At 36.2% G+C, this 16,005-nt stretch overlaps 2 protein-coding genes across 2 annotated transcripts in view; both read right to left on the reverse strand.

Moving 5' to 3' along the window:
* Positions 1-598: 598 nt before the first annotated feature.
* LOC139127768 (death-associated protein kinase 1-like) lies at positions 599-9,240 on the reverse strand. The gene is made up of 5 exons (XM_070693648.1): positions 9,000-9,240; positions 7,796-7,922; positions 7,119-7,267; positions 4,281-4,487; positions 599-3,619 (listed from the first exon to the last, which is right to left on the reverse strand). Exons 1-5 carry the CDS (start codon positions 9,117-9,119, stop codon positions 2,357-2,359), a joined length of 1,866 nt encoding a protein of 621 aa, XP_070549749.1. The 5' UTR covers positions 9,120-9,240; the 3' UTR covers positions 599-2,356.
* Positions 9,000-16,005, reverse strand: part of LOC139127769 (26S proteasome non-ATPase regulatory subunit 10-like) — a 534,262-nt gene continuing 527,256 nt past the window's right edge. The window contains exons 10-13 of the mRNA XM_070693649.1: positions 12,057-12,170; positions 11,028-11,087; positions 10,483-10,611; positions 9,000-9,249 (exon numbers count right to left, since the gene is read on the reverse strand). Coding sequence (XP_070549750.1) covers positions 9,163-9,249; positions 10,483-10,611; positions 11,028-11,087; positions 12,057-12,170 — 390 coding nt within the window. The 3' untranslated portion in view covers positions 9,000-9,162. The remainder of the gene's footprint in view (positions 9,250-10,482; positions 10,612-11,027; positions 11,088-12,056; positions 12,171-16,005) is intronic.

Raw genomic sequence — 16,005 nt, forward strand, 5'->3', positions numbered from 1 at the left:
GGAGCACTACTTACTTTTCCTTGGGGTAAGTGAAGTACAGGTCTTGAACCATTATAGTTTACCAATAATAGATAAACGTACACAATATAAATAAAATACCTGACCCTCTCTCTGCCACTGTGTACGTGCTTGTTTGTGTATTTCAACTGACGGAAGGTTGTCAGACAATTTGCGAGCCAATAAGGGTTGGGAGTCTTGAAATTCACAAATGAGATTATCTACTTCAAACGCGCCGAAAATGCAATGTGTGATCGACAGGCCATTATTAGATGCATTATACCTTAAAGTGACCAGTAAAATACGCACGCATACTGACTGCGGGCCGCACAGAAACCTGGTTACACTACAGGTGACAAGTCATTGCATCGGCACCCTTGAAATATCTGTCACTACAGTTAATAGGTTTGTTGTGACTGATGTGAACAATCTTCTACGGTAACGCCCCTTCATTCGATTTTAAATTAGATGTTTGTACGAAAAGATCAGTGGAGTAAACAAAAATGATATCGTCATCAACATGTACCGAGGATCTACATTCAGAAACAAAAGATGAGGAGTATTTAAATGCAAAAATGCGGAAATGAATACGAACAAAATTGCGTCCACATTTATCAAGAAACACACCTTTTAATCTAACTGAACCATTCGTCCATGAAGTCATGGTAGCAAATCACAAATACCAAAGTAATCAAATGTTCTTTTGGAAAACTTTGAAAAGTCAATTTGACAATTAACTAAATGGCAGTAGCCTGTTGGAACTTCGGCTAAATGACAACACATCATACACACGGGCAATAGTTTTGAAATTCCTACATCATTTATTTTTTTTATTAGTTTCTATTTAATAGCCAATAAACATATTTGCATTAACATCGATTTATTTACCATATTTAATGTGAATGCATTTTGACTTTGGTAATTTTTATAATACATTTAATTATGTTTCCCTAAAATAACTTTGACATTCATAATCTAAATGAATTTGATGCTGACTAAGGATGTGTCACGTATATCAAATACGAATAAAATTTAAAATATTTGAAAAATTCAAAAATTTAAAGAAGCATGTTACACTCTACATAACATAATATGGTAGCAATAGATCATGCAACTTTGTGTCTGTCCATATGCCTCAATATTGAAGTCAAAGCAAGATAACTGAGAATAGCGCTTGTTTCTTCTCGAAAAAGAATATATAACAAGAACAACAATGTTTTAGTATGCAAAAAGCGGCAAAAAGCAGCAAAGGGTTACGTATTGAAAAGGAGATAACTCTGATAATTTGGGAATTTTTCCTCTCCAAGATCAGCACATAAGAAACACAAAAACTACAAAGCTTATATAGAATTATCTGCGAAAAGCAACAGAGGGCTAAAGTTAAATCATTGCAACTTGCAAGATCCTTACATTAACCGTGATAGAAGTTAAACATGTTTGGCATGTTATTGTATTGAAACTGATAGTCAGAAAAATTAAGAGAAAAAACTGGTTGACATTATCTGTCGTGCTAACTACATATTCATCTCGCCTTGTCCTTTTATATAGCAAAGTATATACTGACACATTTATCATAAGTAAGATACGCAGTTGCAAACGTCCCGCCTGCAACAAATCTATTTAAGAATAACATTACGCTAAACAAATGCATTTAAAAGAGATCGAAACACAAGCACCTAAGTCTCGAAGCAATGTAGCCAAATTCAATTGATACAGTATTTTTAGCAGGGTCTGATATAGCCTTTGCCTGTTTATAAGGCAGTACATATTTCAGCCAGAAGCGTTAAGTGCCAATAAAACTACATGTAGCATTCTTGATTATTGACCAGACCATACCTCTCTTCAAAATGAAAGTCACTGTCTTAGGATAATTACTCAGACTGTAAAGGTCTTCATAAACAGACTGAAAGATTCAGAACTTGGTCATCAATAATGCCATAGCCTTCAAAAGACTTAGAAAAGCCTACTTAGGTGGAATGACAGGGGAAAACACCTTTAGATCTATGATATTGTTCTGTACGTAAGGTTTTATCTGGTAGAAATTACAGTAGACCCTGCACTTTATTTATGTCTATGTTCTTACATTTAGTTGGGCACTCGCACAATTTATGCAGTGTTACTGAATTCGGCTTTCATTCTTGCCCATTACCTTCGTCGCTACTCATACCATTTTTATATGTGATTGCTCTGTGTTCTTGTCCCAAGTCTTTTGAATATAATACCAATTTAGAAACCACTAATCATCCATCTGACATTATCATGTTAGATTACGGAAACTAGCATTGTTGTCTCCGTGGTTAAAATGCGTATTCCATTGTCCGTTTGCTGCATAACGATTTAAAGTATTATCACCGTCACTTTACATGTCAGGCTTTGTTCTACTTGTCCCTGGTACATCCTTTAAAGAGATTGACATCCCGAGCTTGTTGAACATCTTCTCTATCTCTATCCTTGCAATATCTACGCAGCAATCCTTGTGGCGTAGGATTTTGACCAGGTTTGCAAAAGTACTCTCATAGATACAATCACCGTTAGATGACATGCCATCATCATGTTTTCGCAATGCCCACCGCTTTGACCATTCTGATAAGATACGCTGTGTAGTAGATTTGTCAGAATCTGTTCTCACCCAGGACTCAACTTCAGCCCATTTGATACCCATCAGTTCAGCCATCATTCTGTAGTCACCTTCGAAACCCCTCCTTAGATCCATAATAATTGAAAATTCCTTTAGCGTATCTTGCAACATCCACTTGACATCACTCTGATATCCAAGGCTTCGAAGAACTTCATTATCATACCCTCTGCAGAGTAAATCACTCACTTCTTCTGATTTCGTCTTTCTTTTGTCTAGCACTTGTTTATTCTTTTGTTCTGCTTCTATGATCTGGTCGAAGGTGTAGTAGCTGACGGTTTCAGGATCACTGTGATTTTTCAGAGAATTGGCGCTCAGAATATGAACGTCGATATTGGTGCCAGGGCAGCATATGTTTATGACATCATACACATCATCAGTAACCAATTCCAGCATCATGTAGCATTTGCCAATATCATCTTCCTTCTCTGCTCGTACACAAAGATGAATAGCTCTCCATCCTTTCGTCATGTAGATTAAACCCTCAACACTGCTGCATACTTTAATGCCATTTTTCCAGATACCTTCTGTTGGGCTATCCATTTCTCTGAAATGCCTCTCCAGTCTGGTTTGAAGTCGTGGAAATAGTCCGGGGGAGAAGCTATCGGTCTCATCTCTGCATTGGAATCTTCTACCATAGTAGATGTTCTTCGTTCGATCCACTTCCCACTGATCCTTCGGCATTTCATTTTGTAGCATGCCAGGTATAACGTACCTTATATCTTTGCTTCCAGGCGAATCCACATTTACCTCATATAATAGTTCAAATTCTTTCAGAAGGTCTATCAACGAGTCGATATCGGCAAAGTCCTGAAAAACTGTTTCGATGTCACGCCTCGAGTATATCGTCTTCTTTGTGAGTCGCTTTGTGTACTTAACAAACATCTCTGGAGCCAGCATCGGACCAATCACTCTGGTGCACAACCATTGAGGATCTAATACGATGATATCGCCACCTCGTGTTAAACTGCTCTGGATGTAAAGTATCTGGATACAAGAATGCAAATACACGTTCAAAACCATCTTGCCTTGCTATTGGCAGTGTTGCAAACACAGAAAAAACAATTCATTGTAGCTTTGCTCGAAAAAGATTAGGGCACAATTTAATATTCAAGGATTCCCTTGGCATGATCATTTTTAGTCACAATATTCAGAAACTATAATGTGCGCATGCTTTTAAAAGTTATAATGTCATCGTGTTATTGACCGAAGAGTTACCAAGGGGTAATAGAGACAATTAATAGACTATCCTTGATGAACAGTAGATGTCTAGTATTTATGACAATCTGGCTTTCGTTGCGTGGTTACCTTCATCTGTTACACAAGCCCTACATGATTTGCAGAATACCATTCTAGGTTTTCTAGCCGTACACATTGCACTACAACTCTATTCTATTCCTTATTGACAATAGGGCTTTTCTGTGAACTCGACTTTTACTACAACTTTTCAAGTTATTTTGTTGAAAACTTCTTTTTTCTGCATTGGGTGTTTGATGGCTGACTTCCATCATATTTTACACTGCTTATTTTACTAACCGGGGCGACTCTATTGCCTGGAAAGACAATTCAAAATGCTTTGGCAATATAACATGCATGCACTCCAACTACATTACAAATACTATTTAAATTGGCAATGTAAATCTTTTACCTCGCCTAAGTACTGTAGGAATTTCGTGACGTTCTTCAATGGTTCTTCATCGCTAATGGATCCAATCTCTTCTTCATCGGCAGAGGCTTTCATCGCTTTCACTTTCTGTACATATGTCTTCCATTTGATGACTGGAAATGTGCTAACAATCCATCCTTGTTTTTCACCTCTGATTTCTTCACATATTTTTGGTACAAATTCCTTTCTCTACAATGATATAGGTAAAAATTTGATTAGTAAAAATGTATTGGTACATAGATACGTGGATAAAATCATCCTAACAGCCACTGGGCAAAATGCTTGATATACAACAATATATACACATATATTGATTCTGTACATGTGTCAAATACATTAAGTATACATGTACGTATACTAATAAAATGCAAATATACAGTGTACACTTAGTGTGCAAAGATCTGCATTACATATATTCATGATCTGCACAGATATTTGAATGTTCCATATACAAAAGTATACGTTGCATATGCGATTAATATTGTGTTCCACATACATCAATATACATAAATATGCTAAGCGCATATCAAGCATTTTGTCCACTAAGCAGCTTTCATTTCTAAGATAAATTAATAACATTTAAATAGAATTCAACGAAACACTTGTTAGATTCTAAAATCCCGTCGTTCATCAGTCACAACAAAGTTCTACCTAACCACGACTGAAGGCACACTGTAATTGGAATATCCATTGTCTAGAATAATAATGTGGAAATAAATCATATTGTGTAGTTAATTTACCGAAACCATATCGGGATAACCTTGGACAACCTAAATTGCCCACAGCCTAGATTACAACACATCTTGTTATATTGTAACCCGCCTTTAAGACTATGTAAACTCCGCTGTACAAGCCGTCATTTTCTGGCGGCACTATAATTCATTGAGTTCGATGTGTAGTATGTACTTCCCCTCGAGTATAATTGGGATTTGGTTTTGCTGAGACCTATGCACGACTGGAATGTCCAATCTGGACACTGATTTTAAGCTAGTTTCAAAAAAAATTCAGGTGATTGTCTCTTTAGTGGTAAGGTTATTGAGAAATCTAAGCAACATCTTTGGCAGACTACTGTATGTAATGCAGATAATGACATATGAAGGCGATGGTCTTGGGCAGCAAGCAAAGAAAACCCTCAGTATTTACGACCTTGCTCATTCAAAATTGAAAGCTATAAAGGGGTGCTCAAAACGTTTGTTTTCTTTGTCTCACTTGTTTTGTCATCTATGACATAATGAGTAATTCACAATGTATATTTTAATTTTACTCTTATACATGTTAAACACAAAGCAAATAAATAATGCAATTAGTTGCCACTACCAGCAATAGTGGCCATGAAACAGAAGATAGTGATGATGAGAATGATAATGTTGTTCATGTACTCAATGGCACCAGCGACAGTGAAGATAGGATCGACAGTGGCATTAATGATGTCACACATTAGTTTTCTACAGTTGACCAGAGGTGGAAGGAGAGGGTTGGTCATGGAGAAATGCTCTCGACATATACCTTTATTAGTGCACAGGATCTAAGAACCAACTGACCTATTGTGAATTCATCTTTTACATTATCACTGAAATTTATATTTCAATAACCATTCAATAGCCATTGGAAATTTAACCATACCATACTGCCATGGTTACCATGAAAGATTGATCAATACTTTATGGAGGATACTGGTTATCAGGTGAGCTGTTATTCTGCATTTTGTTATTTGGCACCTGTAAGCCAAATTTGTGTAATCAAACCAAGAGGCGACAATGCTATTGGGTAGGGTTTGCAGTGAGGCCGCGATCTCTCTCTTGTGTTCAAACTCCTACCATGCCAGGGAGCTCCATCGCAACTCGCTGGTAATTGTACTACGGTAGTCTTTGTGATGAAGATACCCGTTAGGTTCGATATGATCGGGAAGTACTTGCTAAGTAAGACTTTTGAACTGTATTAAATATATAATTTGTTCCTTTCTGAGCGTTTTTGCGACAACGATATGCAAAGTTGATGGATTGTACGTGTTGCATATGCTGATAGCGTATCGTACACCCGTAACCGAGAGGCAGTCCTAAATTTGTTTTAGTAGACGGAGAATAATCAGTCCCGTAAATTATTTTCAACGAAATTTTCATATACTTCATAATGGAAGAAATGACTATTTGAATGATTACGACGGTGAGGCACTGAAAGTTTAAATCTCTATATGTTTTTCTCTCTCAATTCATTCAACTTTCGTGTATCAACAGAACTTGATCGGTGACAACGTGTAATGCAGTGCATAAAGTTTACAATCGACTGCCACAATATTTAGTTTAGCTGTTTAGGACGTTGGGACAGCTTATTACAGTCGGAACAATCTGTAAACATTTACGTATGTATAACTGCCCCGTATTTTCTTTTTAGCTGAGTCTCAAGTTTGGATTAACCAGGCTGATAGAAAGGGCAAATGTTTCTATGGAAGCCACGGTAAAACTTGCTTAGATTTGGTTGAGCATGCGCAGTGGTGGGATTACGTTTCAGTTCGTGTGTTAACAAAGCCTGACTTCTGGTCCAGACAAAAAGGCATTTTCACTTCTTTAAATGTAAATAGTTCACGTTTTTAGGCGGGCTGGGTATGCAATTCAGTATCATTTATGGTCTTCTTTCACATATTCAGGATGCCATTTTAAACAAAATATTAAAAGATGTAAAACGTTAGCTTTACTGGTGCTTCGATTAACACTTTCAAATAGCATTATTTGCTTGCTTAAGATTTCATGTCATCTCAAGACCCATCAAGATTGAACGTATCACATTTTACATAATTATATTGCCATTTTTATCGATACATACCTTTGCAAGTTTAATGCATGTCCGCAGTCTGTTCATATCTCTGTGTTGTGAGTCATGACAATTCAGTATGAACGTCTCGTCAAGGATATTCAGATATTTACCAAACATTTTTTTAGCTTCCACCTGTATTTCTCTGTACAGAGCGTCAGCTACAAATCAAATATTGACCCAATTTAAGGGCTCTGAAGTGAGTTATCGTCAGAGGTGTCACGAGGTAACAGGGGAAACACTGAAAAGCTTAGTGAAAAGACTGTATGATTTCATTATTAGTCAATGGAATTGGGTTTTTTTGGTAAAAGGATTCAGGAATTCCTTGATGATTTTTTAAACAAAATAGCCATGATGAAATCATTTACCAAAAACAACTTAAGATATATATCGAAGTGTGTTTATGAAAATTATTTTTTTCTGCAATGAAATCAATGGTCATTAACTTTATACAATTCCAACTCTAATTTGAAGGACGTGAATCAGATTAAATGTGGTATAATATATGTCTATTGGATGTGGTACATATATTTGATTTTTACGGGTGCATAGTTCTGATGAACAAAGGTAATTTATATACAACATTGAAAGTTACTGTTCAATTTTAACTGCAAAATGACTCTTTTAAAGATCATATGCTTTCTATCGTAAAAATTAAGATATTGTGTTGTCGATAATAACTAACTTACCTTGCCTGCGATTTCCCCTTGTCAGTTGGTCTGCCCTGCTCGCAACAAGAATTACTGTGGGTTTAAAATTGCCCTTTGCAATAGTTTTCGTAATGATCGCCTTGATGAAAGAGAGCCATGGGATGACCTTTGACAAATATGATGTACAGGATAAGTTAATTAGAGCAATGAACATGTACTTCTTGCTCTAGCTTATTAGTCCCCACCTACATAGTCCGGGGAGACTAGTGTTTTGGCCATGACCATGTTTCCGTCACAAGGCTCTCCTCTGACGTTTGTTGATCGGTTTCTTTCAAAGCCGGTACAATGTGCCATATCACCTATGTCATATATATTCATGTCAATTTGTTTCACGATACAATCAAATATGGCCGCATGGTAGTCATTGTGTGACGATTTTTCATGTCTGGAACCATAAGTTAGAAAATACCGGTCTCAGCAATACTGTGCGTTATTAAGTGTAGCCTCGTCATACCCGTGAACGACGCTTTAGGCCAAGCACTACATTTTTGAATCTAATTAGTCAAGGTTAAAGAAGGAAATATGGAACGTTTGTTACATTCAAACGAGTAGCAGCGGCAATATTGTGATAATTGATATCAATAATCATTGGTGGACACCATTCATTGTTAAGGTACACACTGTGTTTTATGGCGTCTACACTTCTAAGAGTACGGTCCTAGTCAAAAGTGCGTCATGACAGAATCGCTATACTACAAGTTTCATGTTGACGCTTTTAAATATCAAACTAGCGAAATATATAGAGTATAGAAATAAACGAACCACTCACATCCGACTATATCACTAAAATGGTCGCCTTCTGTATAAATGTTGGATATAAAGTAAAAGATACTCCAAAGAAAGAACTTTTTGCGTGGTTAGATTTACAAGTTACATTTAAACAGGCCCGTAAAGAAAATACACTAGTAGAATATGTTAATACCCCTGAAAATTGTTATTTTGTGCTGCAACAAAATGGACACTGCAATGGACGATCAAGTTACAACACTGCATTCACTTCAAGTTTTTTTTCCTAAACCCGCTCACTTATTCATTCCTAAGATGACAGACAGACATTGTTAAACAAACAAACAAACAAACAAATAAATAAATAAATAAATAAATAAACAACAACAACATCCACTGCCGATGTGTTTTTACCACAATGTTTGTTATTAGGAAATTTCATCTGGACAGGACTCACCTCGTTTTTTTGCTTCTCAGGTGTATCAGTGATTTTGAAGACAACAGTGCAGATGGAATTTTCAGCAGAGAGAAACATGTGTGGGTTACATAGTACTCTGTTTGTCCTGCAAAGTCCCATATGCCGAATTTTCCAGCCTTGGAGATGTTAACCGTGGCCATGTCTATACCAGGCGTTGGTTCGTACTCTTCCTTCTCTGATGATGGAGCTTTTTCTTTTGAGCGTTGCAAGAGTTTTGCTTCAATGAGCTCTGTAAACGCATATGAGATAGTGAGCAACTACAGGTTTTGTAATGTACTTACTGGTGCATTTTTTGTGAAAGATGGCCTGACCTGAGCCAGTACTCTTATACTGTTTATAAAATTGTTGTCAAAGTTTAAGAGTCCCTGCTTTTAAGCTTTATTGTACACATAAAATGTGTGCATTGTGCATCAAAAATTTTCCCATACACTCTAAACTAGATAATATCGTTCGGTATCCAACGGAAACGCTGAGAAGAGAATATCAACATTTTTTTTTGCGTTACATTGAACTCTTTGTGCTTAGTAAGAAATATCATGATTTCGACTAGTATGTTATCAACGAGCTTGTAAGGAAGCGAAATGCAATTATTTAATAAAGACACGGCGACAAAGTAAAATTACAATTAAATAGTAACCCGTTTTAGTCAGGCTTGTTGACTTTCTTTGTAGTTTCTGCTTGTGAACAATATTAGCTTTTGGAGAAGCACTAAACATGGTATTCATGTACAAATTAAATAATTAAGCAACTTATGAGACATTTGAGAGCAATAATGTTGATGTCTTTTGCCGACTCAAAGTGATGTTCTAAAGTAAACACATCTTGCCTAGTCATTATAGAGTTATTGTGCCAGTTTAACACCCCAACGGGCAGTGCGTTACCAAAGACACATCCCCCGTATGTTTCATGCCACAAAGGCCACAGAGGGTGATAAACAGGCACTATCGCCCAAAAAGAGACAAAGTAATAGGTGTTTTACGCACCAAATATTCATGCTATTCTATACTTTCATTTCACAGGCTTTGATGTATGGGCACTTAAATGGTACATTATAAGAAGTTTACTTGGTGATTCTCCACAGCGGGAATAGTTGTACCGATGTCTTCACAAGAAAAAGCAATAGTGTCCGTATAATATCGTACTACGTCCATGGTGTTACTTGAATCATTGTTATTAATGAATTTTTTAAGTTTGTACGCTGTTGGAATTGAAAATATTGCCGAGAGGCTCGTTACTCATGCTGGCTGCTCGTCATGTATTACTTATTTTACTGTTGTTCAAAGCTGCGGATGATCTAAGCGTAATTGTCATTTGACTGGGCAGTTTTTCAAATACTGTTTTTTTAAGAGGAATAGTCTCTCTAAAATATTCTGTGACGTCACATTTTGGACCACTTGGGACTAGTTGTATCTATTTTTAACGTTACGTGGCATTGTATTATTAAATATATCATAGCACCTACCCGCTGCAACGCATGTTTGAGTGTTGTCTTTCCATTACCACCGTATCCACACAGTAAGATTTTCATGATATTACGTTTTTTACCTGGTTCGTTCATGAGAGCGTTAAACTCTTGTTGTTGGCGATACATCTAAGAAGCGATAGTAAATTTAAATAAATGCTAACCTATTAGACTTAGCCTTTAAAATAAATATATGCATACAAAATAGGAAACATTGTTAACCAGGGGATCATTAGATAAAAATGATTATTGAATGTCTTCCAAATTATAATATGATTATTTGACGTCAAGTTCTCGGTGCTAAAGCCCATGGAATTAATTGTCGTCAATAATAGAATATACAAACCAGACCAGTCATTTATCAAATTAAAATTAAACCTAATAAGTTACCAATGTGCGGATATTAACTGTAGCACACATGTCAAGGTATATGGACATTGTCTGAATAACATTCTCACTAAAGTGTGACTTTGAAATGCCAATAAAATATGAAATATTATTTCTTGGTACTTGGTGACCTGGTTTTGACATACTTATATTATTACCTTGTGATAGTTCAACAACTGAAGCTTGGTGTTCCTATCGTGGATGTTTCCAAGGACAGTCTGACGTTGTAAAATATATAAACAATGTATAAGTATCATAAATCGTTCGGGAATAACATTATTATATTCAGATAAATTCTGATATAAACTTGACAATGTAATAAAAAGAGTTGTGGCTAATAAAAATCGAGGTTTGACTGCATTTGCACACATTGCTTTTAGATTGAAAGGCTATATGTGTACATTAGCTGCACTTTTAGATATGTCGTTCACGTGGCATAACAATCACATTCATGTGTAGATGCTGTGAGTTAAAACAGCAAAAGTAATCATGAGGTTCAATGATATATACACTGATGAAATATACGTTTTATAATTATGCGCACTCTCCTACAATTAAACATGGGTTGGTACGCTCGTCCCTCAGTGCTGTCAAATATCGAATATGAACATGACATATCTGTGGATATTTGTATTTCTTACACACTCATTATTTATCAATATTTCTAACGACGGAGTTTCACAACAATGTTAACATAATTTTTAAAAACTGGTAATTAAATAACATTTTTAAAGTTGCCTTGGTGACATTTGTGAAGTCCTTTTAAAAGGTCGAAGACACACAAATGTAAACAAGGAAAATTGTTCTGCTTATTATAGACTTTTACTGTTACGCACAATGTGCGTAACATATACCTGTTCGGCAACTTTTCGGTCTATATTCGACATAAGAGGTATTACATGCAAGCGTGAAAACAGACATAGAAGGTGCATCTTTAACCGACAAATTACAATATGGATAGCGATAAATACAGACACATTTATGATTGAGATGCTGTTATTCCTGTTTTGATCAGTTGACTTAATATAATGGAATACAAGTATCGAAACTTCATTCATTCTGCATGACTTAGGTTCTACACATATTTCTGTCTTCTGTTCATTACCTTATGTTCATCCTTATTAATGCAAAAAGAGAGACAGAGAGAGGGAGAGAGAGACAGAGAGAGAATGCATTAAGATACTTGCCTTAGTTACTTTGTTGCTGTCATAGTGATATTCCAGGAATAATCTTGCTATATTTTTACTTTCTTCATCCCAAGAAGCTTTCCCGCCGGCAATGGAAGCTGCTGTTTCACCATCCTATAAACGTTTAAGATTCACCGATTTACATTTGTCGTAAAACGAATCAGGTCTTCATATTTCATATAGAAGGCCACTAAAAGAACAATCGCATGGTCTTTTTAAAGATTACCACAAGAATGAACAAATAATCAGAATTGTTAAACTACAAATCCTGTCAATTTCAAAAGTTTGCACTTGAAGTGGCCTACTGTTTCCATGCATCTTTAACCATTGAGATATGAAAGATATCGTTCAAACTGAAGATAATTAAAAATTCACCACTGTACATATGCTTTTCAAAATAATCGCAATCATACCAATCCATAATCCAATACCACTAGGTCAGAATTCGTAAGCACAGAACAGACAGTAAATAGACGGTGCACAAACAAAATCAAATTCATGAAAGAAAGGTATATGGACCTCTGGCCTAAAGACCAAGAAGTGATGTCAGGTGTTTCGAAAATAGTAAGCGCATCCTGCTCCACATGTGGCACCCGCCATATATCAATCAATAAGTCAGATAGGTAGGTCACTAACTAAGACCCCATGTCACCGATGCCATCAATGATCATTTGTCTAAAAGACATATTGTATTTATCTATCAGCTTGTGATACCTGCCAAAACGCGCTTCAATGTTGAGACAAGTCTTGCTGTGGTGTAACCTTGATCTAACAGTTTGTAAGAGAGATGGCCGTGTCTCTCTACAAAATCACCATATGAACTGCATGCTCTTGCATAACGAATAAGCTGGGAAATGTATACCCCATAAGCTGATGAGAGTGGAATATTACTGATGAGGTGTGGAAAATTGATTATACTAAAGTTGAAATCATCTGTCTTGCCATATAGCCTAGTAGAAAGGGGACCATTAGAGTCAAGTTCAAGTAAAATGTCCAGATATGAAGCAGAAGACGCCGTTTCTGTAGTTGTCTTTAATCTCAAATTCTGGAGGACAAATTATAGCGAGATAGTCACTGGATTCAGAGTTATTGATTGAAATAAGGGGTAACAGGTATTCTAGGTACAACTATGTAGCGGGTAGTACTTCTTTATATCTATGTGCTTTACGATTGTGCATGAGTTCTTGAAATGGTTCAACTACCGCTACCTCCTTAAACGCATAACGTATGCAAATATACTGGCTTTACTGAGTAAAAGTAGATGGAATTTGGATGTAAGATCGAAATGTCAAAACTTGAAAGACGTGAGTAGCAATTGTGCCATCGAAGACTGCAAGTACCATTCTTACCCCTCATTGTCTATAATGTTAATATTCATGTACATTTACACCAAAATGATTCTTCCGAACGATCAGGTACGACATCTTTGACGTGTTTCAGAAACAACATGGTATAGCTGAAATATAGATTAACCATGTCAAACACCCGGAATATTGTTCTGCCGAGTGAAGTTCACGTAAAAAGTCACAACTTTACAGGCATATTTCTTGTAAATAAATGATGTGTTTTTCTTATGAGACTTCATTTAGATTGTCAAAAAAACTTCTTCTTTCATTTGTAAAGAAATAAAATCGAAAAAATAAAACTTATAAAAAGTTTAAAAAATTTGAAAATTGGGTTTCGTTCTCTTGCGCGGATTGCCAGAAAAGGGTGATTTTGCGACCCCTATATTAAATAGAACATTTCACTAATACGTATGGGCCGATTTCAATGTATGACCCCTTGTTGGAAACTTCCGATAATTTTCTAATGCGTCAAAGCCCCGATGTTGCGATATTCACATGTTGTCATCGTTTTAAATTGAAAGAAGAACTTCGATCGAAAATCTTGACCTCAAGCCAGCAAAATATTGTATGAGCGGCTATTTGATGATAAAATTTAGTATATATTTAGTAAGATTCGAAGGTTTCATGAAATTTTGTTGAGCGGTTTCGATGAAAATTAATCAACAAGTACGTTGAGCGCGATCGGGAGGTAGCGTGAGTGCCACTATCGACATTTCCGCTGCAAAAATTTTAGCCCACGGGCCTTTGTTTGCCGTGTTGGCTGTCGACATAGCTGCAATAATTGTAGTCCACGTGTCTTTGTTTTGCCGTGTTGGCTATTCAGCCACTGGCATGGCCGACATTGTAACTTGAGTATGGCCAGTGTGTACGCTATCGCGTACTGCGTTGACAGTTTGGATGAGTGTATATTCGCGTAAAAACAAAATATTTACTCATATCTTTGTAAAGTTTGAAACCACTGCGATTCAGAATTTACTTCAGAAGATGCTTTGGGACTGGTAAATTTTCGTAAACTGAACAAAATGTTACTTTCTTTAATGTTAACAAATACAAACAAAATTTAGTGGCAGAATGCATACATCGCGCACCATGAGTGGTTTTTATGGGCTAGTCTGGCAGCAATGATTATAGGTACCCATTTAGCTGACATATTTCTAATTACAGAAACTAACAATGAATAAATCTTTTTGAAATGTTATAATTTGCATAAATTAGCATACCTGAAAGGCTGAGCAGGGAAACTACATAGGATATGATCAGACATCATTTTGAATGATTTCATTGAATTCAGCATGTTTGAAAACCTACAATTTGAAAATTCTATGTCTCTATTTGGAAGAATAATCGAGATATTAAATTTTTGCATATTTAATTAGGTAGACTTGGCTTTTTCTGTGAACGCACTGGTTTTACGGTCGATGAAATTAGATAATAGTCAAATTTTGACCGCATATAATTTGTATTTGAATAAGTGTTTTCAGCATAAATGGCCACAATTGGTTTCAAAAGGAATATTGCAACACATTTTAAGCTTTCATCAAAGTTATTTATGTATTTTTTCTGACATATTGACATCAAAACTTCATTAAAATTTAAAAAGTCAAAAACTTTTCATGAACGGCAGAAAAAAATACGAAAATTTGTCACTTTAAGTAGCTGTATCTCCGGAACTACTCGTCCAATCTTGATCATTCAAGGCTTGTTTTGTTCCCCTCTATGAGATATTTAGATTGAAGTTCATTCCAATGCTCTACTCCCAATATTTAAAATTGGTCTGACATGGCTACTATTATAGATATTCCAAGTTCTCTTTTAACATATATAAACGCAGTTAAGTACAACACAATTGGTTTGGTTCCGATTACGACCTTAGCTTACTCTAAGAGATGTAAATAGGTAATCGCTCTTTTCTATTCATTTTACTTTTCATTGTTTTATGTGAACGTTTGTATGTTTGTTTGTTTGTTTTTGTTCGTTGGTTGGTTGGTTGGTCGGCTGGTTTGTCTCGTCTTTCACATGTTTGATTTTTATTTCAGACAAACACACATGTCCGCCGTCGCCAGGTTTCACATTTACTGTATTCAAGTTTTCTCCCCGTTACAATAGACAATTAGCATAGTTAATCGCACGAGTAGATGTGCTGTTACAGTTGTAAACACCGCACTTATGGTCAGAAATATGTAAACATCACGAGGCCGAAAGCCGAGTTATGTTTACAAGTTCCTTACCATAAGTGTGGTACTTACAACTGTAACAGCTCACCGACGAGGTGCGATTAACGACTTATACCACGAAAAACAGGCCAATCTTCTCTAAAATTTGAAAATTACTGTGCCAATGAATCGTCGACTTTCGATAGAACACCCACAATGGAATGGGGCGACCCATTGTACGTTGAAAGGTTCAAAAAGGTCATTATGCACCTGACATGCGTGTTTGGGAGAGAATGATCTATCGCAGACAAGTAGGACAAGGGCTCTGGTCAACCGCAAATCTGCATATGAATAAGGGACACGGAGTGGTATAATGCACCTGCGTTGAAGGAAACTGTTTTAGTCTGACTGGTCAAGTAAAATGGCTTGATTTTCTATGTCGTAATGGCT

Source organism: Ptychodera flava, unplaced genomic scaffold, assembly GCF_041260155.1.
Source record: "Ptychodera flava strain L36383 unplaced genomic scaffold, AS_Pfla_20210202 Scaffold_36__1_contigs__length_1797346_pilon, whole genome shotgun sequence".
NCBI lineage: Eukaryota > Metazoa > Hemichordata > Enteropneusta > Ptychoderidae > Ptychodera > Ptychodera flava.